General features: G+C 38.0%; 4 protein-coding genes across 4 annotated transcripts; 3 read left to right on the top strand and 1 right to left on the bottom strand.

The window, feature by feature from the left end:
- The first annotated feature begins 861 nt into the window (after nucleotides 1-861).
- Nucleotides 862-8,598, top strand: LOC131777711 (DNA damage-regulated autophagy modulator protein 2). Its single transcript, XM_059094037.2, has 8 exons — nucleotides 862-981; nucleotides 2,196-2,296; nucleotides 3,234-3,287; nucleotides 4,201-4,268; nucleotides 4,771-4,913; nucleotides 5,875-6,055; nucleotides 6,750-6,847; nucleotides 7,343-8,598. The coding sequence occupies exons 2-8, from the start codon at nucleotides 2,217-2,219 to the stop codon at nucleotides 7,526-7,528; spliced, it is 810 nt and encodes a 269-aa protein (XP_058950020.1). The 5' UTR covers nucleotides 862-981; nucleotides 2,196-2,216; the 3' UTR covers nucleotides 7,529-8,598.
- Nucleotides 8,599-10,967: 2,369 nt separating this feature from the next.
- LOC131777561 (muscle LIM protein 1-like) lies at nucleotides 10,968-13,356 on the top strand. The gene is made up of 3 exons (XM_059093872.2): nucleotides 10,968-11,140; nucleotides 12,503-12,677; nucleotides 12,937-13,356. The coding sequence occupies exons 2-3, from the start codon at nucleotides 12,512-12,514 to the stop codon at nucleotides 13,029-13,031; spliced, it is 261 nt and encodes an 86-aa protein (XP_058949855.1). The 5' UTR covers nucleotides 10,968-11,140; nucleotides 12,503-12,511; the 3' UTR covers nucleotides 13,032-13,356.
- Nucleotides 13,357-13,460: 104 nt separating this feature from the next.
- Nucleotides 13,461-16,636, top strand: LOC131777579 (muscle LIM protein 1-like). The gene is made up of 3 exons (XM_059093887.2): nucleotides 13,461-13,762; nucleotides 15,863-16,009; nucleotides 16,270-16,636. The coding sequence occupies exons 1-3, from the start codon at nucleotides 13,756-13,758 to the stop codon at nucleotides 16,365-16,367; spliced, it is 252 nt and encodes an 83-aa protein (XP_058949870.1). The 5' UTR covers nucleotides 13,461-13,755; the 3' UTR covers nucleotides 16,368-16,636.
- An 846-nt stretch (nucleotides 16,637-17,482) lies between these two features.
- On the bottom strand, nucleotides 17,483-25,306 carry LOC131777545 (choline dehydrogenase, mitochondrial). The gene is made up of 8 exons (XM_059093858.2): nucleotides 24,974-25,306; nucleotides 24,435-24,519; nucleotides 23,602-23,866; nucleotides 22,374-22,546; nucleotides 21,439-21,944; nucleotides 20,735-20,965; nucleotides 20,336-20,537; nucleotides 17,483-19,555 (listed from the first exon to the last, which is right to left on the bottom strand). The coding sequence occupies exons 2-8, from the start codon at nucleotides 24,508-24,510 to the stop codon at nucleotides 19,254-19,256; spliced, it is 1,755 nt and encodes a 584-aa protein (XP_058949841.2). The 5' UTR covers nucleotides 24,511-24,519; nucleotides 24,974-25,306; the 3' UTR covers nucleotides 17,483-19,253.
- Between the last annotated feature and the right edge of the window lie 764 nt (nucleotides 25,307-26,070).

Below are 26,070 nucleotides of genomic sequence, written 5' to 3'. Positions count from 1 at the left end.
GGTAAGAAGGGGGGAGGAGGCTGAAATAGGTCGTCCACCCATGTAGTTTGCATTAGCTGACCAGAAACAGTTTTTTTTAGATCACTGCCTTGTGTTGATAGAAATATGCGTCTGAGATATGTCCTATTTAAATCTTTTAGTGTTCGAGTTACCGCAAGGGTAGGAAGAAATGATCTCATTTTTCAAGGTCGATGGGTTTCCAGAAAGGTGTTGGCATGACGGAAAGTTTTAGGAACTTTTCAGGAATTTATTGCAAGTGAAATTTATATGGCCTTATTGTGACAGAAATCCCTACCAGTGAAGCTTTAGTACTTATTGTACTTTGCATTCAAGTCTCTCACTCGAAGCTAAATTTTCTGTTTTGAGAACAATGTTTTGTAACCTACAAGCGCGAGACTAGTGTTCGCCACTTGTATAGGAGTCGTACTATTTATTGTATTGAGTATTAATACACTCTAAGGCATAAATCAAGAGAAGAGTAATCTCTATTATAATGACGTTTATAAAAATACTGCCCATGAAGAGTTGTATGAATTATAAATATGAAAATTATGTCCATTAAATACTTATTTCGCCAAGTGGTCGTGTACGAGTCACCATCTTTCTTCGAATTGTATGCCGAATTATTTCTCGAGTTAAAAAGTTTAGTAATTTACTGGTAGTCTTTCACATTCTGCTCACTATTGTAGTGAACTTTTAAACTGAAACGGCTGCTGTGCAGTCTCTCGCGTAAGCACTGGGAATTCAGACAAATCTACCCAAATAACTGTTTCTTCCCAACCTTGGCATTGCTTTATCTTTTTGAAATTAAAACGCCTGCTGGGGAGTAATTTTATTTCTGGTTGCCTTCCCAAAATGCCTTTCTCTTCCTCTTCATGGAACGGAAATTGTGGTCCTCGGTCACATGGTTACAAGTATTCGCTTCCCGGACGGAGTTGTAGCCATGTCATTCGCTCGAAATAGTTGACCCTGTTTGCTCAGGTAAGAAAATAGTAGTTTTGTAGGAAATGTTTGGGAAAATTAAGCTCTTGGTTTAAAATCATGCACATTACTGTTTTACGTAAAATCCAAAAGAAACAAAGCACTGGAAGGAATGAAATATTTATCAAGTGTTCCTTGCATATGTCCTTAACATCTTCAATATTTGAATCATGGAAGGTCGCTCGTATTCGGAGAAACTTCGCCGTAGATTTCTTATGGAGTGTCATCGACTTATAAACTATTTTCTCATTGGTGATAAACCAGCCACCCTTGCTGGTGAAGTTCTAGCCTGGTTATATTTTGCGTAACCAAGTACGCAACACTGCGTTTGATTTCTTATTGCATAATTTGTATATGTATATATATATATATTTGCTGTATTTCAATCGCGGCAGAAATTTTACTTAGTACTCACGTGTGAAATTTCTTAAACACACATGGGAATTCAATTCAAAACTTTAACAAGTAATTGTGAAAGAAATGTTAGGTGTTAAAATTTGGAAAGCTCATCTCATTTCTGTCATGGAAAAATTAGAACGGCTTTGTAAATTTGAAAATTGTCCATTGGGTGTGCACTTTACGTTTCTGAAAATTTTAATCGTTCGGAAGTGCGCCTTAGCAATATATCTCACGACTTAACTGAGAGGAAACAGACTTTACTGACTCAATTGAATCTCCATAGCGGTTTTGTGAGATCTAATATTCTGCACTGAATTTAGAAACGACGCAATTGCGGTATTTCTTTGTCTCGTGACAAATTTGATCCTATCAACACTAGATTTTTTAACTTTCTTGAAAGTTATACAGCGTGGAATCAAAATTTGTGAGTTCAAACTTGACCCTGTAGGTGTTTTAGCAGGCTGTTTGTGGTTTGCCTGTATGTTAGTTATGCTGAAAAATCTCACTATCTTTAACTCTGTCAATTAAAACTTCGTGTGGCTTAATCAAATTTTGTGGAAAGACAACTTTTCAGTCATTAGCTGTTAGCTGGTGTTCTATTTAGTGTGTACTTAGAGGGAGTGGATTGTGCCAAACGGTTCTTAAATGAAAAAATATATATATATTAAACTTCAAATCTTACAGGCCCTTAAGTTCTTAGTTATAATGGTAACTTGGAATCAGAAAAACTAGAAGCATACCATGTTATGGCTAGAATGATAGAAAAAAAAAGAGTTTGTGTTCACAAATAACTGATTTATTTTCTCTTTGAACAGAAATTGAAAGAAATTATAGTTATGGCCCCTCAAGGCATTGGGAATCTTCATTTTCTCCCTGTTGTCCTTGGTTGCTTTGCAATCATTGCTTTCTTCACTGCGTAAGTATTATGGATGTATAAAGTTATATAAGGTTACCTACAATTTACTTGTAATCAACCCTTGCGTGACCAATTAAGATTTACTATTAGCAATAATGATAAAGGTGACAATTTCCTCAAATGTGATTCCTCAAATATCATTCCATATAATTGTAATCAGACAGTTGGCTTTTATTGCACTCCTGTAATCGGACAGTTGAAGCAGTCAATCATACTAAGTCCACTCAACTAAATCCACTAATCAAGTAATTGATCACAGTAATCACAGTAACAACACTTGATATCCTAATAGATAAAAATGGGACATTCCCAAAAATAGAGGAATTTTTAACAGGACATTTTGTCATCCAATTCTGTCTATAGTCATGGTCATGATTGACAAATTGGACTCCTACATAGCAGTCATCTGATTTTGTTCATTGCATGATTATAGACTAAATTGGAGTCCTCCTGGTCCTATTACCAGTATGAACTGATGAAAATTTATACTTTTTGATGAAAATGCAATGATCCTTGGATATTAATATTGAAGTCATTGTTCTTGAGCAGTTGATGAATCTGATTTTTCAATGGAATGGTCAATTGCTGTTATTGATTTTTATTGATTGTCTTTGTCCATCAGGATTTATCTTTATTTCACATTGTATCAATTTGTAATTTGCACCATGACAAACAAATTGACATCTGATGATGGTCATAGAATTTAGGGTTTAGTGTTTTTGATTATCTGTTGATCAGTGTTTATTTTGTTGGTCATGCCAGGAGAATGACTTTATGCATGTAGTCACAAGTCATTGTAAGTCAGTGAGTGTAATAATTCTGTAGTTGAAGGTTGAATATAGTGCAAGGGCAAATTTAGCAGGTAACATGGGACATGGATGAGATTCTCTTTCCAATCATCATGTATATAAGTAATACATTATATTTCTATTATTAGCTATGGCATGTCTGTAAAGAGAAAGGATGTCAGTGCTATTTGGCCGTATATAAGGTTTGTTGGAACTAAAAATATGTTAATGTTGTATTCAACTGGTCTCAGTGACGGCACTTTATGTGCTGTAGCATATAAATGGGTTGATTTTATAGCTAAGTCATAAATAAATAGTCATAACACTGAGTGCACCCTTAAAAGGAAATTTTCATTTCCTACTTGAAATAAACACAATCAAGTAATTTTGATGGTTGAATATCCCACTAGGTTCTATTTTAGATGGCAACAAGATCTTTTTTTGTAGGAGTCCTTAGGAGATCATGCAGAGGGAAGGCATGGAACATCCTATGATTGAACATGCCAGCGGCACAAAATTTTAGTTTCTTATGGCCAATATTTGTTCTGTTTGTTTCCTCAAACTAAGTGCGTTAACCCTTTCACTCCCAAAATCTCATGAGCAATTCTCCTTACTGTCTGCCATACAATTCTTATGATGTTAGTGTGGAGAATTTGGTATAGCATCAACTAGTAATACCCTAATTTATATTTTTCTTTATTCTCGTCACTTGTTTGCTTGATATTGTATTAACACTGTAAGGAGAAATGATGTCCTGGTCACTCATCAAAGTTAAAGGATTAAATTCTTATTTGGTCCTCCACATGTTATTTTCAAGATCATTTTTAAAAATTCTGTAATTAAATCCAGTGGTGGAAATTTTCTTGTGGGGAAAATAATAAAAAGCAGGGAAGGATAATTGGATATTTTTGGGATAAGTTTGGGCTCAAATTGGGAATTTATGAATTTTAAATGAACACAATTAATGTTGTTGTATGATTAAATTTCTGGAGGGGGGGAATAAATCTATGGCAGACCCTTCCATCCTTATTTGTCTGTATCTAACAAGTTTGAACCATGACATTTCTTTGGTGAAATTTTTGTTCTTTGACTGTTTTTCTGTTTGTTTCTCTTTAGTGATGCAGGGTCTCGTGCACCTGAGAGTTGCATCTTTGGACAGTTTCTCAATATGGCTGCAGTGATTGGTATTGTGAAGATCTTTTCTATCTCATAGTTAAGATGATACATTCTTAAGAATTCTTTTGGTAGATAAACTGAAAGAACTTTGATCATAAATGAGTATTTTATCTAGCTTGCTCTTACCTTTAACACCATGGAAACAATTGTCGAATGATCTGAGTTGTTCATGCTGACTAAAAATCAAAACATATAACTTTATTTAAAAGTTGTTTGTTGGGCAGTATCTATCCTCAAGGTGTATATTCCCTCTAGCCATGATCTCTATAACTAGGGTTAAATATTATTATTTTTGTATTACTGTTCCATTGAGTGCAGCCAACTAAATAATTTGATTAAAACTTAATTCCACTCAACAGTATGCCTATTTCTTTATGAAATTACACATTTTTTTTTTCCTTTTTCCACATAATGCACACAATACTTTCAGGTCAGATTTTTCAAATCCCAATATTGGCAAGAGCCATCTTTGACATAAATGTTTTAGATTATTGTTTGGTTAATTTGCAGCATTTGTAGTAATGTATATCCACTACAGACATGTAAAAGAATTCAACGTCACAGACATGCCAATAATCTTGAAGCTTAACTATTGGTCCTTGTGGATAGCAGCCTTTACATGCTTGGGTCTCTCCATGGTTGCAAATTTTCAAGTAAGTTAGGCAAGATCTGAGTACTGAAATTATTAAGTTGCTATCAAGGGTGTGTTATTGTGGGCAAAACCCCATTATTTTTGTGAAATCCAACTTTTGTTTAACACATTTGGGGAACTGTTTTATTTTTTAACTTGTTCTTTTTTGAAGAAAATTGTAGTAGAAACAAGTGATATGTTGTGAAATTTTCCCCATGACAATTACCATTATCAACATAAAAAAAAGCAATCTAGCTTCAACATCCCTTGTACCCCTCCCCCCTTGGAGGGGGGTGGGAAATTTGAACCTTTCCAGGGTGGTGGAGAATGTGAACCAGAACTGCTTTCCCGCTAAATGAATGTGTTTTATCCTCTAATGTGGAAGTGTATAAATGTAGAAAGTTCACTTTTGTGAGCAGATGGCTCAGAAGAAGAGGTCCACAAGAATTGCACAGTTGCTAATCCAACACTTGGGTGAGGGCACTTGAAGAAGGGAGGGGGAGGGGTGTTGAAGCTTCAAATTGATCAACACCTAAGTTCAATTCATCTGGTTTTAAATAAAACGAATATCACTTCCTCCTCTTGGCAAGAGACCATCTGGAAAGTTGATAGGGGAAAAAAACTGTGGCTGATGTCTTGAATACAGTCCAAGGCTTGAAGGCACAGTTGGTTTTTTTTTTTTTTTTTTACATACAGACTGAACTAGATTGGTTAGTAACTTGTCTATTTTTTCTGCTGGTTTGCTTTTTTCCACTTGGCTGGAATGGCAGAGAAAAAAACTCCAGACACTGGTCTGTATTGTAAGGAGTTGGACTGGTTATGGGCCAGGCCTGCTTGGATACTTCAAAAAGATAAAAACTATAAAATAATTGTCACAAAAAAAGGGGGCCTGATGTTTATGAAGGCAGGCATTTCTCAATCTTCTCTACACTCTTTCAATTACTGACAGTGTAATGATATAGATTGCTATTGTTCTTTTATAGGAAACAAATTCTTTGCCAACACATTTGACAGGTGCTATCATGGTGTTTGGTTTAGGGACACTGTACTGCTGGATGCAGGCCTTTATTTCCCATTTAATGCGAAATCAGGCAACAAGCTCTGCCCTTAGCTCTTGCACAAGATTTATTCTTTCAGCTCTCATAACTGTGTTCTTTATCATCAGTATCCTCTTTCAGTTAGATCAAACTTTGCTAGATCAGAAACAGCTTAGACAGTTGGACAGGATCATAATACATATTACCTCAAAAGGCCATTGCTTTTATATAAGTACCAGCAAAATGTCATAAAAGTTCAACTAAATTGTAGACTAGAAAATGAGGAGAGCAGGATGGTGCTGTGGTGATACCACTCAACTCCCACTGCTCTGGCCTTGGGTTGATTCCCAACCCTGTTGCCATATGTGGGTTGAGTTTTTTTTTGGTTCTTATCCTTGCTCTGAGGTTTACTCTCCTAGTCTTCTGGGTTTCTTCCCTCCAGAAATACTAACTTTTCACATTCCAATTCAACCTGGAAACAGTGGACAAGAAGAGCTACCTCGTGGGATGTCCACTGCTAAATGCCCATTGTTCCCCTTATCGTTCCCATATTATCTACAACGAGTGGCAATATTCCTTTCTGTTGTATGGCACAGTTACTGGGATAAGCTCTTGAAGCTATGCTAGTCTTTCATGCACGCAGTCTTCAAGTGTAGAAGCTGTTTTTATCCTTGCTCCAATATGCAGATCAAGTTAGTATTAGTAATTCCAATTTTTGTAGCTTCATGAGTTAAGCAGAGGGTTTTAGGAAATTTAAGATCTGATGCCAAGACAAATTATTGCTGATTTTGTCCTTGATGTTAAATTAATTTTGAAAATAGCACTAGCAGCTGGAGGTGCCGCCTCAGCAGCATACAAAGAACAGCATAATAACAAGAGTGACATGGCTCCTGAACTCAAGTGGAAAAAAACAGATGATGTAAGTACTCAGACAAATCACTTGCCCATCCTTTGTGTGCACAGGGAATACCAGTTCTTACTGATTGAGGAGTATCATTCTCCAGTTTAGCCTTAGATGTTTCCTAGATTTTGTAATTGAAGTTCCCTATTCTGCTATCAAGTTGATTGATGTGTGAGGAAATTCTCTGATTGTATAATTTTGTGGCTCATTTGGCAATGATTTTTTAGTAGAGATCCTCCTAGATCCAAATATGTCTCTTGTGCCTTTTTTTTTTGTTTGTTTTTTAATCTGATACTTCATCATTTGCCCTGACAAAGAGCTAACACTCGAAACTTCAACTTTTTAAAATGTTTACAGTGGCCAATTTACGTTATTAACTAAGTTAATAGAACCAAATTACCCTGTTGTACTCTCCCAGCAACACAACACCACAGTTTCTTTAGAAAATTACCCCCTTTAATCATATTTCTTGCTCTAACTTATTGTGATTGCGTTTTTTGTTTACCATAACAGGGATACAATGCCCATCTGGCGAGTACCTTCAGTGAATGGTTGATGAGCATATGTTTCCTTCTCTACTTTCTGACATACTTCCGAGAGTTTCAAAAGATAAATGTCATCATTCAAATACGACCGAAGAATGCAGAGATCTTTTCCTCTGGCCAAAGTCATCATGATGAAGCAAGAATAGTTGTTTAAAGTCACAAATGATGTCTCTTACCAGGTTTTACTAAGTGGATGTATGATTTTTAGGTCTGATTATTTATGTTTATATCAGGAAGAAGAATTTATAGCAGCTTTAGACCATGGGAAGCCTTCCTGTACAAACAGTTCAGTGCTTCTGCTTCATTAGTGGTGGTTTACTTTTTTTTTTTCGGTTTTAGAGCATTTACAAGTTGTTAACCCTTAACCCTTTAACTTCCAAAAGTGATTAACATGTTACTTCTCCCTATAATATCCCTACATTATCCAGCAAGCAGGTAATGAGAATACTCAAACTTATTTGGTTAAAGTTGTTATCTAGATCTAAGACCAAATTCTCCCAGCTGCTTTACAAGGAAATGTTTAGCAGCTAGAGGAGAGAATTAACAATCATATCATAGGTGTTAAAGGGTTAAAACCCTAAGAGTGACCAGCATCTAATTTCTCCTGACAGTAATACTGCTAAACCATTCATTAAAATCGTGAGAATAAAGGAAATGTTCACCAATCTAAGAAGCTTTGATCATCAAATGAATTCTCCTTGTTAGTTCCAAAAGAAAGATATGGAGAAGAGTAGGGAGAATATGGATACTGATGTTAGGGTGTAAAGGGTCAATGAAGAGAAGTGTTCAGGAGTCTTTCAAGCAGCCTGTCAAAAACAGTCACAGATTAGCACTGCTGTAAGGTGCAGCTTAAAGGCTGTGATGAGTACAGATGATATTGAATGGTTGTAAAATTTCTGCAAAACTCTAAACAAATCTGAGTGCATAAGGAAGGTTTATGTACATAAATGTAAGCAGCTACATTACACCATTGTTTGTACATGGTGATTTGTTATCTTAGTAAACAAATTTATGATTGTTCATAGCACTAACCGTCCCATGGGTGACTAAGACGGAATTTTCTCCAATATCAATGCACTAAAAACCATCAATTGGAGGATTTTTTTTTGGTTGATCCAAAACCAAATTCTCCCAACTAACATCAGAATTGTAAGGAAGACAGTAAGGAGAATTAGTAACGAGATCTTAGTATTGAAAGGGTTAATTAAAGTTCTGTTGATCTTGGTTATGCCGTGGCTTCATATCCTGTAATTAAAGTTTAAGAAAGAACACAACTTATTTCTCATCCTCGGAGTCCAGGGGCTGTGAGTCGATTTCAAGTCAGGACGGGAGAGCCCATGGGGACATTATCTTATTAGGCCAGTTCCAAACGGTCACAGCCGTTCTGGCTTCTGACTGGTGGCAGAAAATCTTTGTTTTTCTACCCAATCGGAGTGAAGTATGCTTTAGAGTCCTTTCGTGTGCTTTAACACGGCGAAGTGTATGAAGCTCAGTTGCTTGCCAGTGTTGTTGATCCCCAGGAGCTCTCCTGCCCTGACTTGAAATTGACTCACAGCCCCTGGGTCTCCGAGGATGCACACTTCTGACAACTATCATTAAACTACACATGAAAGGATATGACATACTATAGCTTATACCACGTAAGTTCCAATTTTCCCCCACAACTGTAAACAGGAAACTCTTCAGCAAACCTTGAGTCATCCCTTATATGTTTTGAAAGTAGTGTTTATTGAAAGTGTCGGTTTACCCTGTAAGCAACTGAGATAGCCTTAGTTCAAAGGGTAGGTGATGCTACCCTTGCCTAATGGCTGATTAAGCAATAATAGCAGTAAACGGGGAAAAGAAGACAATTCGGATGTCACTCTCGTAATTCAGACTCCTTACAGCCTGCTATGCCGGGTTTTTTCCGGTTTTGGAAAGCGGTTACCATTGCACTTTAGAGCGTAATCCCGTGCGTCTTTGTATCCAGTGATTGCCATAGCAATGGGAGAAAGGCTCTTGGTATGCTAATCGTTTCAGTCTTTGTTCAAGAAACTAGCTTAGGGCCACTTACGCCTAAGAAACGCGTCTCGGCAAACTTGGACCTCCTGTCAATAATGTTGATGTGTTGAAGTTACCGGAGGGGCAAATTTAATTCAACGTGAATACGGCGCATTTTCGTGCTAAATTTATTTATTAATTTGACTGATTTGAAATGTTCGAAGCTTGCCACAAATTCATGCTCTTTGCCAAAATGCAACCGTACTGAGGCACCTACTTCGTCCTTTCCTAGGATTTACTTCTAACATGTCATACATTGTCTACATTAATTCTTTTGCGTTGTTTTCCGTCATTCACTTCTCCTACATAAAAGTCTTTCAGTCTCACGAGGTCAGATGGGGCGGTTGACAAGTCGATAGGAGCGTTTAGAAATAGGGGTGCGGGCGGGCGGGGTGTGACGCCCATGGGCTCGATTATTGCTTTGAATAGGAAAACACAAAGCACTTTTGGCTGGGGGTCGAGAGGCCAAAATCCTGGTGGGGGGGAGTAAGGTGAACGTGCAGGAGGGAAGTGTGAAAGGCCTTTTCTTAACCCTTCACATCCTAATATCAGTATGCATATTCTCCATACTGGTCATCGTACATTTGTTAAGGTGCTGACAGTTAGAATTTGTTTAACAATCAAGATCTTCTTTAGTTGGTGATCGGTTCCTTTATTCTTGTGACCTTAATGTGTAATTCAGTGGAGATATTGCGAGTAGAAAATTAGATGTTTGTCACTCCCAAAAGGGTTAACATTTGATGGGTTGAAATTTGCGATCTCACGATTTTGCCTTGACTGCTCGTATTTCAAATTTTGTGGAAGGCGAGACTTCTGCATTTTTCTATTTCTTAAGAGCTGGAGAGGTCAGAGTATTCAAACCTAAAAGAGGATCTCGATAAAGTGTATATAAAATCATTGGGAATGATGAATCTGTTATCAAAAAGAAACTGTTTTGAGTAGTCTCACATGAAAGACAACGGTGAGAGGGCTTACACCCAACCCCCCCCCCCCCCCCCCCGCCTACCGTCTACCACCTCTCTGGAATGATTTGTGATTGTTTTTGATGAAGATTTTTCAACATCCAAAGGAAGTCTGTTTCGAGGTTTATTTACGCTGTGCTGTAGGAACTCCGTGAGTGAGCAAATTTTAGCATAACACGGTGAGAGTTAATGGTCTCTTAAATTTTTTTCGTGTACCTTAAGCTATTTTTTCGAGAACGTTTAAAATCTCCTTATATGTCCATAAATACTCGGCGCGCCTCAACGAACCCAGAGATAAACTTACAAACTCAAAAAAATGCTTTATGTCCCTCAGAACGGTATGTAGCTAACGCTCCAAAAACGATGGAAATGCACTTTTCGATAGCTATCTCATACCAGAGATGTCTGGGGAATAAACTAGAACAAATGCTTAGAGTTTCTCGCCAATCAAAGGAACAGAGAAAAGTGTTGAAAGTGAACGCCAGCCGAGCATATGATTGTCGTTTCCGGTAATCGAGGTGTTAGAGATTTTCTACATGTCTTAAACAACTGGAGAGAATTCTTCAAAACTGACTCATTGATGAGCTGATCAATGATCCAACTCTCTAAAGGGCATCGTTGACTGATTTTATCGAGCAAAACAAAAAGTAATTAAATTCTCTTCGACCTTAATAAAAATAGCGAGGTTGTAGGTTGAAGCTCATCATTGTGTTGTTTGGTACGAGATTCTATCGAATGCGCTGACTCTGTTTGTGCAGTTCAAGGTAGGTCATACATTCCTAGCTTTTAAAAACTTTCTCTTTCTTAATTGTGTCACAAATGGAAAGCTATTCCTTCTTCGGGGGATTTCAAAGCAAATTTTGTAGATATCTGCTAAAGACGATATCTATACCTAGTCAGGCGACATCCTAACCCTTGCAACTTAACAGAGTTTTGATTTGTCACTGCTTCTTCTTCCGACGAATGTTTCAGTTTATTGTGATTGTTTTGAACGAAAAACTATCAACATCAAACTCACATTAAACATTACAGCTATCTTTCAAAGCAGGCATCGGTAATGTTTGGCAAAAAAGGAACAGCCAAAGAAAACATTTGGTTTCGTTCGGTATGCAAACTGTTGTCTTTGATGCAAACATATCTATAGCGTAAACCGTGTATGTTTTGGTTTCTTTGGTTTGGCCAATAGAATTACAAAAGAACAGGTAATTATCCTAATCAAAAACTGTGCATTTCCAGAAGAGAACAGCAGCTGTCTATTCCAAATCGGAAACTTTTGAGAGAGAATTTGCTCCTATGAGCACGGGTCTAAGGGAACAAAAACTTATTTACCCAAGCCTCCGGTGTACAGAAGCTGAAATCATCGATATGTTCTGAAAAAAATTTATAAAATTAAAAAAACCTTCGAAGGAAGGAAGCTTGCAAACCATAACACTTGAGTGTGTGTAGCTCGGCTGTTTCTGAGGTGCTCGGCTGTTTCTGAGGTTCTCATGGAGGTGATGACTCTTCTGGCAAACGCCTCAAGAATTAGTCCATTTTGCAGCTAACGATTAATTCATTTCCACTGTGGTTAAAAGAAATTTGTTTACGGTTAACCCTTCTCACGACTAACGATTAAAATTTGTCAATTTTTAAGCCAGACGTTTTCCTTGTCGTGTTACGACTAGCGGTTAACCCCATTTAGGCCTCCTTTCTGTTCTATATTTTTTTTCTTCAAATGATCAACACTAGTTTCCTCCAAGATAAAAACGATAGATACTATTCAGTTCTATTAGCTTCAGAAATTATTTTCAGTAGATTACGTTTTTCGGGGGGAGAGAGGGGGAGGACTGAAGAGAATAAAAAGTTTTGTTGTGACGTCCTCATGTTGACAGAGAGCATCGTGACTTCAAGCCAAAAATTAAATCAATTTTGATGACGTCACTAACCTTTACATTATGAAGAAATCTACGATTATAAAATAAACACCTTTGTAGAGATCATTTCCCAACAATCCTTTGAAAAGTCTTTTTTAATTTAGAGTGATTTCCTTTCTTTTCGGTTATTAATTTTATTTTTTGTTTTGTTTTGTTTTTTTAAAATAAGATTCATCGATACTCATCTCATTATTTATTATTATGATATAACAGGAAGCCAACATGCCTTTTACCCCAGCACCTCAAAAGAAATGCCAGAGATGTGCAAAGTCCGTTTACCAAGCCGAAGAGAAAAAAGACTCAAACGGCAAACCGTGGCACAAGAGCTGCTTCACGTGTACGGATTGCAAAAAAGGCTTGGACAGTACTACTCTGACCATGCACGACGGTAAGTAAAACGTGATAACACCAAATATTCAATCCTTTCGTTTCCCCAACTGTGTTAGGACGCCGACCAGTTAAAATGGATATGATACACCGAGAGAATATCTCTTGACACCAGGCTGCTGATGGATGACACTTAGTCATAGCTGTAGCTTAAGACAAACCTTGGATTTGTCTTAGCGCACTGGTAATTTTTGTAATTGTTGTTGCTTTTGGTCTCACTCCGTTTTCCTTTGTCATCTTACTTGTCGTTATTTTTTCAGACGATATCTACTGCAAGAGCTGTTATGGTAAAAATTATGGCCCCAAGGGATACGGATTTGGAGGCGGGGCTGGGGCGTTAACAAGGACACAATGAAATGGATTTTCTGATTGGCTAGTGTTTATATCGTTGGCATAGGCTGTTAATTGACCAATTGATTTATCTGTGATTGTTACGTTGATAGAAATTTTCTCTCTTCTTAATTTTTGTATTAATGAGTGATAAAATGACTGGAGTTAAAAAATTGGTTTCTTTAGTAGAGACAGGAGGTAATGGGCTCCTGTTAGAGAGGACATTATTTTTTACTCGTTCTCGCCTATTACGATTTATAGTCACGATTAAAATTCGATATTTAGACCCAACTGTATCTTTGTTAAGAATATCGAGAGATCTCTGATAAATAAATTTTTTTTTTTAACCATTTTGGTCCAATCTGAGGACAGCCATCTCACTGCTGGTCTTGAGGGTCACGCGAGGGTGATGCGCTTTGCGCGCTACTCAAGGTACGTAATGAAGGCCCTGTTGACTAAACGACACTCACTCGTGAAACTTTTTGGAAATTTAGAACAGGTAATAAAAAAGGGTTTCCCTGTCCATAATTTAGAATGCTATTGAAGTAGTCTGCCTTTCACCCTTACCCGGTGGGGAATAATTGTACTGTTTACTTTTGTATCCCCTGTGGCTTTGGACTTTAAATTATGCTTAGAATGTGAAGGCTTAGCTTCCGAAAGTCGCTCCTTAATTGGCCGCCTAGTGTAGCACAAGCGACCATATTTCTTGACTTGTTAGTGAAAGCTGTCTACTGTTGACACCAAAAATTATGTCTGGTAAGTGAAATTAATTTTTTCTTCTGAAATTTAACTCAAGAGCGAAGTTTTGTTAGATAACTATGTACATTTTGCGATTAGGTGCAACTAATCGTCGCCCGTCCTTCCATTTTTTCACTTTAATCTCTTCTTGACGAATTCGGTGTGCGATTTCTCTTCGAAGGAGCGAAATCAAATTTCAGATTCATGCACAAAGCAATTTAGTCTAAGATAAGGAACAATTGTTTTGGCACACGATTGTTAATCTTTCGAGGTCATCATAAATAACACACAACTGAGTTGCAATTAGAAACTGATGTCTCACGCTGACAGCTCCTTTTCCTTTCTACGATAAGCCGAAGAAAACTCATATTTCTGTAAATTTAATACCAGAGAATCGCCAAGAGCTATCAACAGTAAGTGGAAAACACTTTAGTGGTAACTGTAACAAAACCACTGTAGTTTGGAGCGATTCCGTGACCAAGTTGCGAGTAGACGAATGTGAAGTCGAAGAAGCTAAAAAACTGTTTAAGTTATGGTTTATTTATGGACATAAACCGATGCGTAGTTGTACAGCTCCGTAATTGTTGTTTATTTGTATATCCCAGGTAGCCATTTTCTTCTAAAAGAATTCTTGATCACCCACCAGAACATGTAAAATTAAGGATGCATGCCCTATAGTTATACTTTCTGAACTCTTTTGTTTCGCGTGGCTTCACAGAACAGTCTAGAATCCCTCATTGCATTTTTTAAATGCCTTCTCTCTACAATGAAGTAGCAGTGTCTTGTCTGTCCTGCTGTTTCATCAGTCAGCATTTTCTATGATATCTGAGGACTCTTACTTTTCTTTATTCCAAGCTTTTGATAAGACGAAGAAACAAAAATACTTTTAAGCTATTAGGCAAATTTTTTGGCACCAGAAAGTATGGTGATGTATTTTGTAGACTCAGAATGATGGTAAAATTTTTTTTTTAACTACCTTGTTTAAGTCAGATTCTTTTGTAATTCAAACTTGCCAGATGTGAAACAAACATCTCTAATTTAAAAGGCAGTGGGTTATCCATGCACATTGTCATCCAGAACTCATCATTTTGTTTACTCAATCAGTTGTTTTCAAAATATTCCGCTTGTAAGACAACTTCTATAGCTGTAAGAGCTTATCCTGGCTTTCTGCGGCATGAAGTGAACAAGAGTATTGCATTTCTGCCTTGAAAATTTTTTTTTAATAATTGAGGTTGTATTGCAGCCTTTTAAGGTAAAGTCAACACTTGAACTGAGGAATTTGGGTTTGTCAACTGAGTTGATGATGTAAATTGGTCATGGTAAGGAGTTTCAAAGCTGACATATTGAGTGTTAGCCCTAAATAAGAGCTATGGCAAGGGGCTTGCATTTGAAGCATCAGCTTTGAAACTACACCAAACTATTTTGTTATACTCACCCACCAATGCAGCACAACAGTTTCCTTGGTAACTTACCTCTATTATTCTTTGGAACCAGTTGGCCAACCCTGTGTGACATTTCCCTGTTTCCCCACCATGAAGAAACAAGGAGTATTTCTACAATCCCAGGATGGGGTGGTAGTGCAGTGCAGTTTACCCACTCCCTTGCCACTTCCCCAGCTTTGGACTATGATTCTATGACAGCTTACCATTACCTCTTTAGATTCCTGGGGAGAGAGAGGCACTGAGAAAATGAAGTTTCTTGTCAAAAAATGGAAGATATGGCTTAGCCAGGTTTTAAACTCAGACCCCTCGATCTGCAGACCAGCACAGTAAATGTTGACCCTTTTTACACCCTAACATCAGTGTGCATGTTCTCCACACAGTTCTCTATACGCTTTCTAAGGCATTGACAAGGAGGATTTGTTTGCCAATCAAAGGGTTCCTTCCCTGGTGACCATTTCCTTTATTCTCATGTCCTGAATGTATGATTCAGGTGTGATATTGTAGGGAGAAATTAGATGCTAGTCACTCTTAGGGTTTAAAGGGTTAAACCACTGTGTCTCACAATTCACTCTCACATTGCAAGCACATTGTGCTTGTTATGGAGATATTATAGTTAGGATATTTTGCAATTAAACACAAACTCAACAATTTCATTTATTTTATCATGTACATTTAGGACGGTGTCCTCGTTGTAATGACCGTGTCTATGCAGCGGAGCAAGTTATAGCTGGAAAAAACAAGTATCACAAACGATGCTTCACTTGCAACAACAAGCCCACTTGCAACAAGTCCTTAGACAGTGGCTCATTCAATGAGCATGATGGTATGTTGTTATTCATACTGTTTGTTTGATCTGTTAATTTTTTAAAAATGCTATTCAGCACTGAGGGTTTTTTTTTTGCCTTTATTTCACTATTTAAAACTGAACGTCCACTACATTTACTGTAGAGGTCATGGCTCAGCACCATGCAGTAACGATATGCATGTAGTTGTCTTCCATTAATGAGATGCCTGGTTTTTGTCTTCCAATACCAGGCCTCATGGAAAAGTATAAATTCAACAAAGTTCCTATTTGTTTTCCAGATCAAGTGTACTGTAGAGGCTGCTATGGCAAACTATTCGGACCCAAAGGATATGGCTATGGGGCTGGGGCTGGCGCACTCCACTTGACTGGAAAGTAAACCCCTAATTTTGGTCACATTCAGTGACATGTAACTAAGTTACTTTGCACAATGTATTTTCATGTGGATAAATGATCAAACACTTGTCAACTATATTTTGATACAAGCATTGTAGACCCTTTCATAGAGGGTTAATTATTAATGCCTTTTTACTGTAAAACATAAGTTTAAGAATGTGATGTTGCCAAGGGAAAGGTGATATACTATGGTTTTATTATAGATTTATAAGACTAGTTTTGTAGCAAAATAAAATGAACAAAACAGAGTTATTTGCTGTATCATGTAATTCTCTGTGTAGTTCTACTGATCAGGGGGTGAAAGGGATATCAAGTGCCTTTATTGTTTGTAAAATCACTTAAATTTGGGGAACTAGTTACAGCCAAACCTGTTTTAAGTGGTCAGTTGTCCAAGTCTGGAGAACACTGTAATTTTCACCTTTATTAATCCCTTAAACCCTTAGAGTGACTAGCATCTAATTTCTCCTCACAATATCACCCCTGAATCAACATGAAAGTGATGAGAATAGAGAAGATGATCACCCACTAGAACAGCTCTTGATTGTGAAACAAACTCTCCTTTTCAGTCTTTTTGGAAATGTATGGAGAACAGTATGGAGAATTTGCATACTGATGTTAGGGTGTAAAGGGTTAAGAGGTCACCTCTCTAAAGCATTTGTGTCCATCCTCTACTGAGTCCCAGGACTGAATGGTCACTTAATGCAGAATCACTCAAATAAAACTAAGAAAAGCTTTCAAGTGTATTTAATCCATGTTTATCTCCCAAAAGTATTGCTAACAGTATTTTTGAGCATGATTTTGTACATTTTGTCATCAATTATGGCTTAAAATGGCATTTTAGTTGTCTTTTATACCGAGGAACCTGTATGAAGTAGTGAACATGTATTGAGCAGTCACCCTGCCTTTTCTTGTGGGTTACCACATAATAAAGTTTCAACTGGAAGATGGTGAAGTAAATCCTGTGTTCTGGATAGCTATTCAAGAGCAACAAATGAGCTTAACTTGTGCTTTGCACTGCATGGATGACTTTGAAAATCTTTTAGAAGTGTTCCCCAAGGGATAGGATTTGCCATATGATATTGATATAGTATGACACAAGAAGAGAAACAGAACAGTTTGAGGTAGCTCTGTATGGTTTCTTTTATTTCTTAACACTAATTCTTTGATGGACTGATAAGACCACATTTTCCTCCTATTCCCTCAAAAGCTGATATTAACAGGGTGTCCCATTGTTTCTTGACATGTGATAATTTTTTTAAGGCATAGTGTGAGAACTTAGATAACTGTTCACCCTTAAAATAAAAATAAAAAATGATTATCTACAAGAGGAGAGTTGTTTAGGAGGACTTTTTAGGTATATCTTAAAATCGAGTTTAAGTAGCTTTCGTGCTATAGGAAAATATAGTATGCTTGGAAATTGTTGCTGTTAGAGTTGAATGAGTTTTAGTCAATGTCCTAAGTGCTTTTAAGAGAGGGTTAGATCATTGAGATTTTTTATGGCACGAATGTGTTTAGCCCAGGGAATAAAACAGATGGCTGATTTGATTAATTGCCCAGAGGCAGGCCTGTTTTTGGTATATCATCGGCGGATGAAAATTAACAGCTATAACCAGATTGTTATGAAGATAACAGTTCAACCTCCACTACCCAGTTAATCCCCGTTGAGAAGTGGAAAATGTGATCCCCGCAAGCGAAACTCTTTCAAACGCCAAACGTTTTCGAAACGTATTACGGCTATTAATTGTAGCCTAAGACGGTATGTCCGAGAGGCAAAAAAAAAAGGTCGAGCATTTATGCCACTCAACACTTCCCGAAGTAATAGAAAATACCTAAAATAAAGCCCAGTAAGGCAATGTGTGATTTCGATTCAAAGGGATTGTCCTCAAGCTATTTCCATGTTGTCAAGCGCATATGTAAGTGACATATGAAGATCATTCATTGTACAGAAGAAATACCATTAGAGGAATGTAATCGGTGGGCAACATGAAAATATTGAAGATTATTGGATAAGGGTCGATGTAACTCACCACACGTAAGTGAACGTTCGAATTTGAAAGACGTCGGAGTCAATCTCATCGTAATCATAACACAATTATTCTCAATGATTATCATTGTCACCATTTTTTGAACATTTAAGGGAAAAAAATGTTCAAATTCTTAGAATAAGTGTATTTTTAGAATGTTAGCCTGGTATAATTTCTCAATAATTGTAAGATATTTAAGACAAAGATTCAATGACGATATCGTGCCTGGAATCCTCGTCTGAATTGCCACGAAAGGGACATTTCAATGTCAGAAAAAGTAAGAATATGAGTAAAAGAAATGAAGTCCGGTTTCCTGGATTATAAATTGAATAATACAGACTTCGTTAAGTTTATGGGTTGAAATTCACTGGAAATCGGATTTGAGACTACCAAAGCTGCCGAACAATTTTGCTATCGGGGAAGAAATCTCTGGTAGATTATGTCAAATTATGATATAGGCGCGGGGTAAGAGAGACATGTCTCCGAGTTTTAGACAGCCTCAATTTCAAAACGAGGTCACATGCAGAAATTTCCTTGTGAAAAAGAGTTTTTATTGCATGATAACTGAAATTTGTTTGGCACTCGGCCTCGTTTTTAGACAGAGGCTCCAGGCATCTTGGAGCTCAGAAGACGGTAATCAATGAATGACACATCTTTGCATAATCACGACTCGCACAAAAGAAAATGAATTAAAAGGTATTAAAGTGTCTGCACGAAATGAAAATATCAGAACTGGCTATAGCGTTCGACATGTGGGGAGATATGGCTTTTCTCGAAGAAACAAGACTGGTCCACGTTTATAAATCATCGATCTCTACTCAGAGTTCTGTAACAACAGCTAAAGGTCATGATGTGCCATATACTGGAACGTGTTCCTTAGGCAATGGCGACTTCCCCAAAATAGAGTCTGCGGCTTTTTCCGCCATCATGAGCGTAGAAGCATTAAGATTACCGCTAACTATACTGGGGAATACAGACGCATCCACGATCCGGAGATTGTCGACTCCGAAGACACGAGTTTGCGCGTCGACAACAGCCATCGGGTCATCTTCGGCTCCCATCTTGTTCGTTCCACAGAGATGGTAATCAGTCTTAGCGTATCCTTGAACGAAAGCGTCTATTTCGTCCTCGGTTTCACAAGTCTTAGCTGAGAGGAAAAAATCAAGTTTAAAATTTGTCTTTCTAGGATTCCAGGGTCAAGTAATATAACTAGGGTGTAACGGATTCAAGGGTAGGTCATAAAGATTATCAAGATGTCCATATTTTGCTTAGTAACATGGCTTTAGTTCGCCCTCATACTCTGTTAGCGACTACTAACCCCACCTCCCCGTCTGTTCTCCATGAAAACCATATGTTCCCCCTAAAATTCTCCGACCCCCTCCCCCACAAGATAAAAAATGTCTGGTCCTTAAACCCTTTACACTCGGACATCAGTAACCACTCTTCTCCATACTCCTCTCTATAAATTTCCTTTCGCACTGACAAAAAGGTTTAATAACTTGTTTAACAATTAAGTTTTCTTGAGTTGGTGATCATTTCCTTTACTCACATGGTCTTGACGTTTGCTTCAGCATTATTATTTTAAGGAGAAATTACATTCAGATCACTCTCGTGGTTTAAAGGGTTAAGAAATAATTAAACGCCAAGTGCAACAAGATACATATAAATCATCTAATAAAATACATGAAAAAATGACGCCCGTCTGATTGGCTGAAAACGATGCATTTTTCATGTGACACGAGTGCAAAGTTGTAAACGAGTGAAAATTCTACATAGCGCGCTGCCAAAATTTCTTACGTTTTGACTTTCTGTAATGCGTTTTTCATGAAATTTATTTTTCAAGACTACAAATTTTGGTATCTGAAAATTTTTTTCGTGCTTATGCACTTTAAATTGCACTCTAAATCATACTGTTACCTATACAAACCTGGTTTTATCGGTTTTCCTCTATAAGGTTCAAAGGCCTTCTGGTTGAGTACATCACGTGCAATTCGCACACAGGTCCTCATTAAGCGACGATCACTGTCACGTGACAGATAGTTTGGTTGAATGACAGGATGGGAAAGTGGATCACGCGATCGCAGTTTCACGAAGCCCCGGCTGCTGGGTCTAAGAATCTCAGCACAAACCTGAAAGAGAATCCATCAGGAAGGTAATTATCCTATAAGCCTGTTCTCAGAAGTCTCTGGTGAGAAATTGATGCGAGCTCGGCAACAAAAAATAACAAGCTGCGAAACTTGCGTCTTCCCTTTCCCTATGTTCTTTCGTTTTTCCTTTGGTTGCCAACTCTTTCGTTTTCAAAGCAAGACTTTGTCGACAGTTTTACCTGGTATCCATGTTGAATAATCTCAGAGCTGCCCGCCTCTTTCATCGCAGTAGGAACAAACTGCATCTGTATATCGGGGTGTGACACGCTGGGATCACTTTTAACGAACCCACCGCTCTCAAAATGGTTGGAGGCACACACTCCATTCTTGAATAAAAACCACTGTAGGCCAGCTCGTATCATGTTGTGCAGTTTAAACGTACTGTTCAACGTCACTGGCTTGAGGCTTTCCTGTTGTGTTCGCAGTCGTGAAAATTATTTTCAATCGAGGTAGATTTTGGTAATAAAAAGGTAACAGGGATACCAATAATAATTATGATAATAATAATAAAGATGAGGATGATGATCATCATCATAAGCCACTGTGAACAGGGTGACAACTTATGTAGGGTAATTTGGTATCATCAGCTAAGTTGATAACGTTAATTGGCCACTGTAAAGAAGTTTAAAAGCTGACGTTTCAAGCGTTAGCTCTTCGTCAGAGCGATCACTCTGATGAAGGGCTAACTCAGTCAACTCAGTTGATAATACTAAATTACCCTGTTATTCTCTCCCACCGACGCAGCACCACAGTTTCTTTAGAAACTTACCCACTTTGAACGACATAAGGCCTGAAATTCCCTGTGAATGGTGCAATGCTCTACAGTCCTAAAATACATTCAAGATCTGTACATCATGTAGGTTATCTGGTGCTAATTACTTACATATTGGACATACACTTGGACGTGATCCTGTAGATTTTTTCCCACTCCTGGTAACTTTGCCACCATAGGTATTCCCAGCGACTTCAGCTCTGTTTCATCCCCAATCCCGGACAGCATAAGTAGCTGCGGAGAATTAACCACTCCACCAGAAAGGATGACTTCTTTAGAGGCGCGTGCTCGTTTCACTGAATCCCCAACCCGATATTCTACTCCGATAGCTTTACCGTTTTCAAACAACACTCTGTTTGCCAGTGCTCTGGTCTCGGTCGTTAAGTTATCCCGAGGAAGAGCTGGCTTCAAATAAGCGGATGCGGCACTCCATCTCTTCCCTTCGTGTATAGTACGATCCAGTGAGCCAACTCCTTCCTGTTGATAGCCGTTAAAGTCATCTGTGAATGGGTGACCCGCCTCTACACCCGCAGTGATGAAGACGTGGTGTAGAGGGTTAGAATGTGTCCCACGATACACCCGCATTGGCCCACTTCCTCCACGATACTGACTAGCACCTAAACATAGAAACTCGCGTCAAGTCCATGAGGTAGACACAGCGACCGGAGAAGGGTAGGAAAACCGATTGAGAGGTTCGGGCGAGTCCTGAGTGTGGTCACTGGTGTTGCATTTTTGAGCAAAACATTTTTCTGCTACGCCGCTTGTCTCCGCCTAACAGCCTTAGTTTAGATAGTGCATGGTTTATATAGGAGTGCTTTGTATAGAATAAAAGTGCATTTTGCTGAGTAACTGAGATAATTTAAGATAATTATATTTGTTTTAGACCGACAGAATCCAAATAGGTTAATTTTTTTCTCTCATCTTGTGTCAAAGAGTGTATTGAGAAGACAAACACCGCTTGACATAAAAGCGTCTGCTAAAAGCAAAAAACTTATTGGGTAAGGCATAGAGGTGATCAAGTCCTTGTGTGGTAAACATAAACATACCATGTTCGTATCTTTCCAACCTCTTGAAGTAAGGCAAACAGTCTGCATAGGACCATCCTGTGGCACCTTCCCTATCCCATCTGTCATAATCAAACGCATGTCCGCGTGCAAAAATCATTGCATTTATTGAGGAGGACCCGCCCAGTACACGACCTCTTGGATGGTAAATAGTCCTGCAATATACATGAAGAGCAGCCATTTGAGTTCACTAAAAATTATTTTTTGATAGATTAATAAATCTCTGGTGAGTGTAAGTTAAAGCTAAAAAGCCTCCAGTGAGAATCAAACCCATAAATTAACGCACACTGTTCAACTGCTCTACTCATCACTTGCCCAGTCCTCTGACAGCCAATAGGCCATTTTATAGTTGTGTACTTAGTTGCCAAGCCTTTGATTTGGAGCAAGGCTGAAGGTGACCTTGTTGTGACAGAGACCAGTATCTAGCTAGCATGATAACAAAAAAATTTACTTTTAAAAAGCAGCACCATTTGTATCGTAACAAGGTCACCCTTAGCCTCACTCTTGTTCAAAGGCTTGGCAACCAAGCACACAACTGCAAACTGGACTATTGGGAGATTTCAATCAAGATTTTCAATTCAGCTGAGATCTGGGTATCCAAAACATGATAAACCAATGAGCAGGGAAGGAGAAAGAGAGACTGAAGTTTGTAGGCTCTTCTGTATGACAACAATACATGTTAAATTCATTTGCTTTGGGCATGAGACAAAGAGAAAATCTGAAAACCAAAAATAATTTCAGACTAGGAACATAAACACTTGTGGCTTATTAACCAAATCTACATGAGGGTCAAGAGCTGGTTAACCCACTTTAAGTCCAATTTCAATACTGCACCCCCACCCCCCCATCCATCTTTCCCATTATATTCCCCATTTTTCCCCAGGCTCCTACCATCCTACTTCCTTGACCCTTTTAACTTCCAGAAGTGATTAAAATGTAACTTCTTACTACAATATCCATACACTATCCAGCAAACAGGTAATAGGAATACTCAAACTTATCAGGTATAGGTTGTCATCTTGATCTAACATTAAATTCTCGTAACTTTTTTGGAAGGAAATGTCAAGCAGCTAGAGGGGAGAAGTAACTATCCGATCTTGGGAGTTAAAGGGTTAACAGATCTTGGTTGGACTGCAGAATCACCAAGTTAATTAATGTTATGATTAGCAATGGTGTGAAAATGAAAAGAAAATTAAATTTGTTTTAACACCTATTTTTTAAATATTGCTGAGGCTCTGATGTATAGAACCAGTTGTGACTGTCATATTCTAAGTTATATGACATGGCTGCTGGCATCTGTATTTTCCATGTGCTATCTGATGGTCCAGCTTCAAGGAGGAGTACCCTTAAATCTGGATTAGCTGACAGCCGATTGGCCAGAACACACCCAGCTGATCCCGCACCAATGATAATGTATTCATGGGTGGAGGAAAATGATGTGGTTGACTTAGAGTATCTTTGTATCACTTGGCCTCCTGGTTAGATTAAGAAACAATAAATTTCACTTCACTGCATGATAATGTACACTTTACCTCATGGGGCCATGTGGTATGGCAAGGTTACTTTCCATATTTTTAGCTTATTTAACTGTATGCTTAGACTTACACTCGTCACAAGTTATCTCCGCAGTATTTTCCAAATTTCGCTGACAGTTCACTACTGAACATTAAGTTATCCTGATCTTATTAAATATCCTAATTTTAGGTTCTTTAGGCTAAATAAATGCACTAAAACTTTATTTTGCCTTATAACTTCTTTATATCGTTATCACAGAGAAAGTGCAATTCATTTAAACCTGAAACAATCCAAATTGGCTACCTCCTAACCATACCCCATGCCATGTCACAACCTGTAACAGTGCATCAAATCCTTCATGTGTTAACATAGGGTCACCTCATGTCAATCAAGGGATGGCTCCATCCACCCTCCTTTACATGTTTGATTGGTAAGGGTGTGTGATGGGAGAAGTGTAATTTTTGCATTGAAGATTATCTTTAAGAAAATTAACCATATCAATAAGATTTCAATTGGCTTCACACTAACCAGTCAATTTCCAGGGAAATTTTCTTCTGGATACCTTGTAAGTGCTCTGAACAAACTCCAAGGAAAATCTCTTCATGTTCAATACCTGCAACAAAATAAGGAAGTGTTAAAAACCATAGTCTAGTATGGTCCATTAGTTTCATACTTACCTCTAGATACTCTAATTTATTGCCTTGTGTTTCTTTTTTTTTCGAACAAGGGTGGGAAGGGGGGGAGAGGTTGATGCAGAAGTATATTTAGTCCATGTAATAATTTGTATCTGTTTATGGGAGTTGTGTATCTAGAGTAGGTCTACTGCAATACTCGATCCCTAAGTTATCCCCGCAGACTTTGCAGTTACCTCTTAAGTGCTCGCTTACACTTTGAGCAAACGTCCACTAAAGGCAAGTCTTGTATCAATAGATTGTAAGATACAGGTCTAAATTTTAACATAGGCTCAATTGACCCTAACTACACCCTGCGGCAAGGTCCGTGATTCTGGCGATTTTTCTCGCTTTTTGTACATACTCACCCTGCTGATAAGTTTTGTACAGACTCACCTTAATAAGTTTTGTACGTCAAGCACCAAAATTTATCGCTATCTGAACGTCAGATCACTGTTGCTTGTGTCAACGTATAGCTGAAATTTTATCCTGGATTTCTCGAACCCCTGCACCTGCAGGAGTGTATTAATTTTGTCGAGTCACCGACTTTAATTTGCCAGTATCACAGAAGAATGTCACGGGTTGATGTCACGACATACCAACGAAAGTGAATCAGCGGTTCATTGCAGTCAAAATGAAATTGAATTTGCCGTTCATAATATATGTAAAACACTCTATTTTTAAGAAAATACAGTAACTTTCATTTTTCACTCTTCATTGGACCTCTAAGAACATGTAAACTTTAGGTACTAGTTTCCAGTCTTTCTATCGCTAAACGTCCAAAAAACAGTTCACTGATTTGACACCGGTTCTCCAATTCTTTCAATTTTATGATAGACTGGTAAGTGGTTCATCAAAAGCAAGAAAAACATAAATGTTCTATTTATTTTGTGGAGTACAAATCATGAAAAGATAAAGCAATGTTCACTTGGTTTCTAAGTAATCGTTTCTGATTGGTTGAGAGTCGAAATCTATCGGCACTCATCGGATTTTCGCGCCAAAAAACGCAGCTGCAACTCTGCTGATCGTTTCCACCTCAGTAGCAGGTCGTCCCTCAAGAAGTCTTGAAAGAGTACAGGAGCTTCGAATTCATCAGTGAAAAGCTCACTTCTATCGACTTTTGAAGTCTATTTTCCGTGCTATACAACTTCACTTGGACGAGCTGCCTTCGATCTTATTTTTCCTCCAGATATCATCGTTTGATGCTCATGAGGAAGAGTAACAAAGCTTTGAAAAAGTGGGTGAGAAACTTGAACGATAACACGGTCCCATATATTAACTTGCAAATTCTAAATGATGAATTGAGTGCAGAAACGACAAACGGTTCACGTGTTCACTGTTTTAAAATTTACAGGATAATTTGCTCGACTCATAAGTTAGCTGCAAAGATCGTGTTCACAATACCATAACAACTAAAATAAATTCGTTATTTATCCTCAAACAGCGAGGAACTAATTGCACCTGTAGATAGCTCATTCTTTTCGAAATTGTCT

The sequence above is a fragment of the Pocillopora verrucosa genome, chromosome 8 (genome assembly GCF_036669915.1).
Source record: "Pocillopora verrucosa isolate sample1 chromosome 8, ASM3666991v2, whole genome shotgun sequence".
Classification (NCBI taxonomy): Eukaryota; Metazoa; Cnidaria; class Anthozoa; order Scleractinia; family Pocilloporidae; genus Pocillopora; species Pocillopora verrucosa.
The sequence above is the reverse complement of the archived record's forward strand: the minus strand, read 5'-3'. Positions and strand labels throughout refer to the sequence as shown.

Excerpts from the sequence above, each read along its gene's own strand:
- LOC131777711 (XM_059094037.2), top strand. The coding sequence starts at position 2,217 with ATGGCCCCTCAAGGCATTGGGAATCTTCATTTTCTCCCTGTTGTCCTT. Across the intron at positions 2,297-3,233 it reads ATCATTGCTTTCTTCACTGC|CTATGGCATGTCTGTAAAGA; the intron begins GTAAGTATTATG and ends TTCTATTATTAG. Across the intron at positions 6,056-6,749 it reads AACTGTGTTCTTTATCATCA|CACTAGCAGCTGGAGGTGCC; the intron begins GTATCCTCTTTC and ends TTTTGAAAATAG.
- LOC131777561 (XM_059093872.2), top strand. The coding sequence starts at position 12,512 with ATGCCTTTTACCCCAGCACCTCAAAAGAAATGCCAGAGATGTGCAAAG. Across the intron at positions 12,678-12,936 it reads TACTCTGACCATGCACGACG|ACGATATCTACTGCAAGAGC; the intron begins GTAAGTAAAACG and ends TTATTTTTTCAG.
- LOC131777579 (XM_059093887.2), top strand. Across the intron at positions 16,010-16,269 it reads CTCATTCAATGAGCATGATG|ATCAAGTGTACTGTAGAGGC; the intron begins GTATGTTGTTAT and ends TTTGTTTTCCAG.
- LOC131777545 (XM_059093858.2), bottom strand. The coding sequence starts at position 24,510 with ATGAAGAGATTTTCCTTGGAGTTTGTTCAGAGCACTTACAAGGTATCC. Across the intron at positions 22,547-23,601 it reads CAGCAATATTTAAAAAATAG|GACTATTTACCATCCAAGAG; the intron begins GTGTTAAAACAA and ends TGTATATTGCAG. Across the intron at positions 20,538-20,734 it reads TTATTCAACATGGATACCAG|GTTTGTGCTGAGATTCTTAG; the intron begins GTAAAACTGTCG and ends ATTCTCTTTCAG.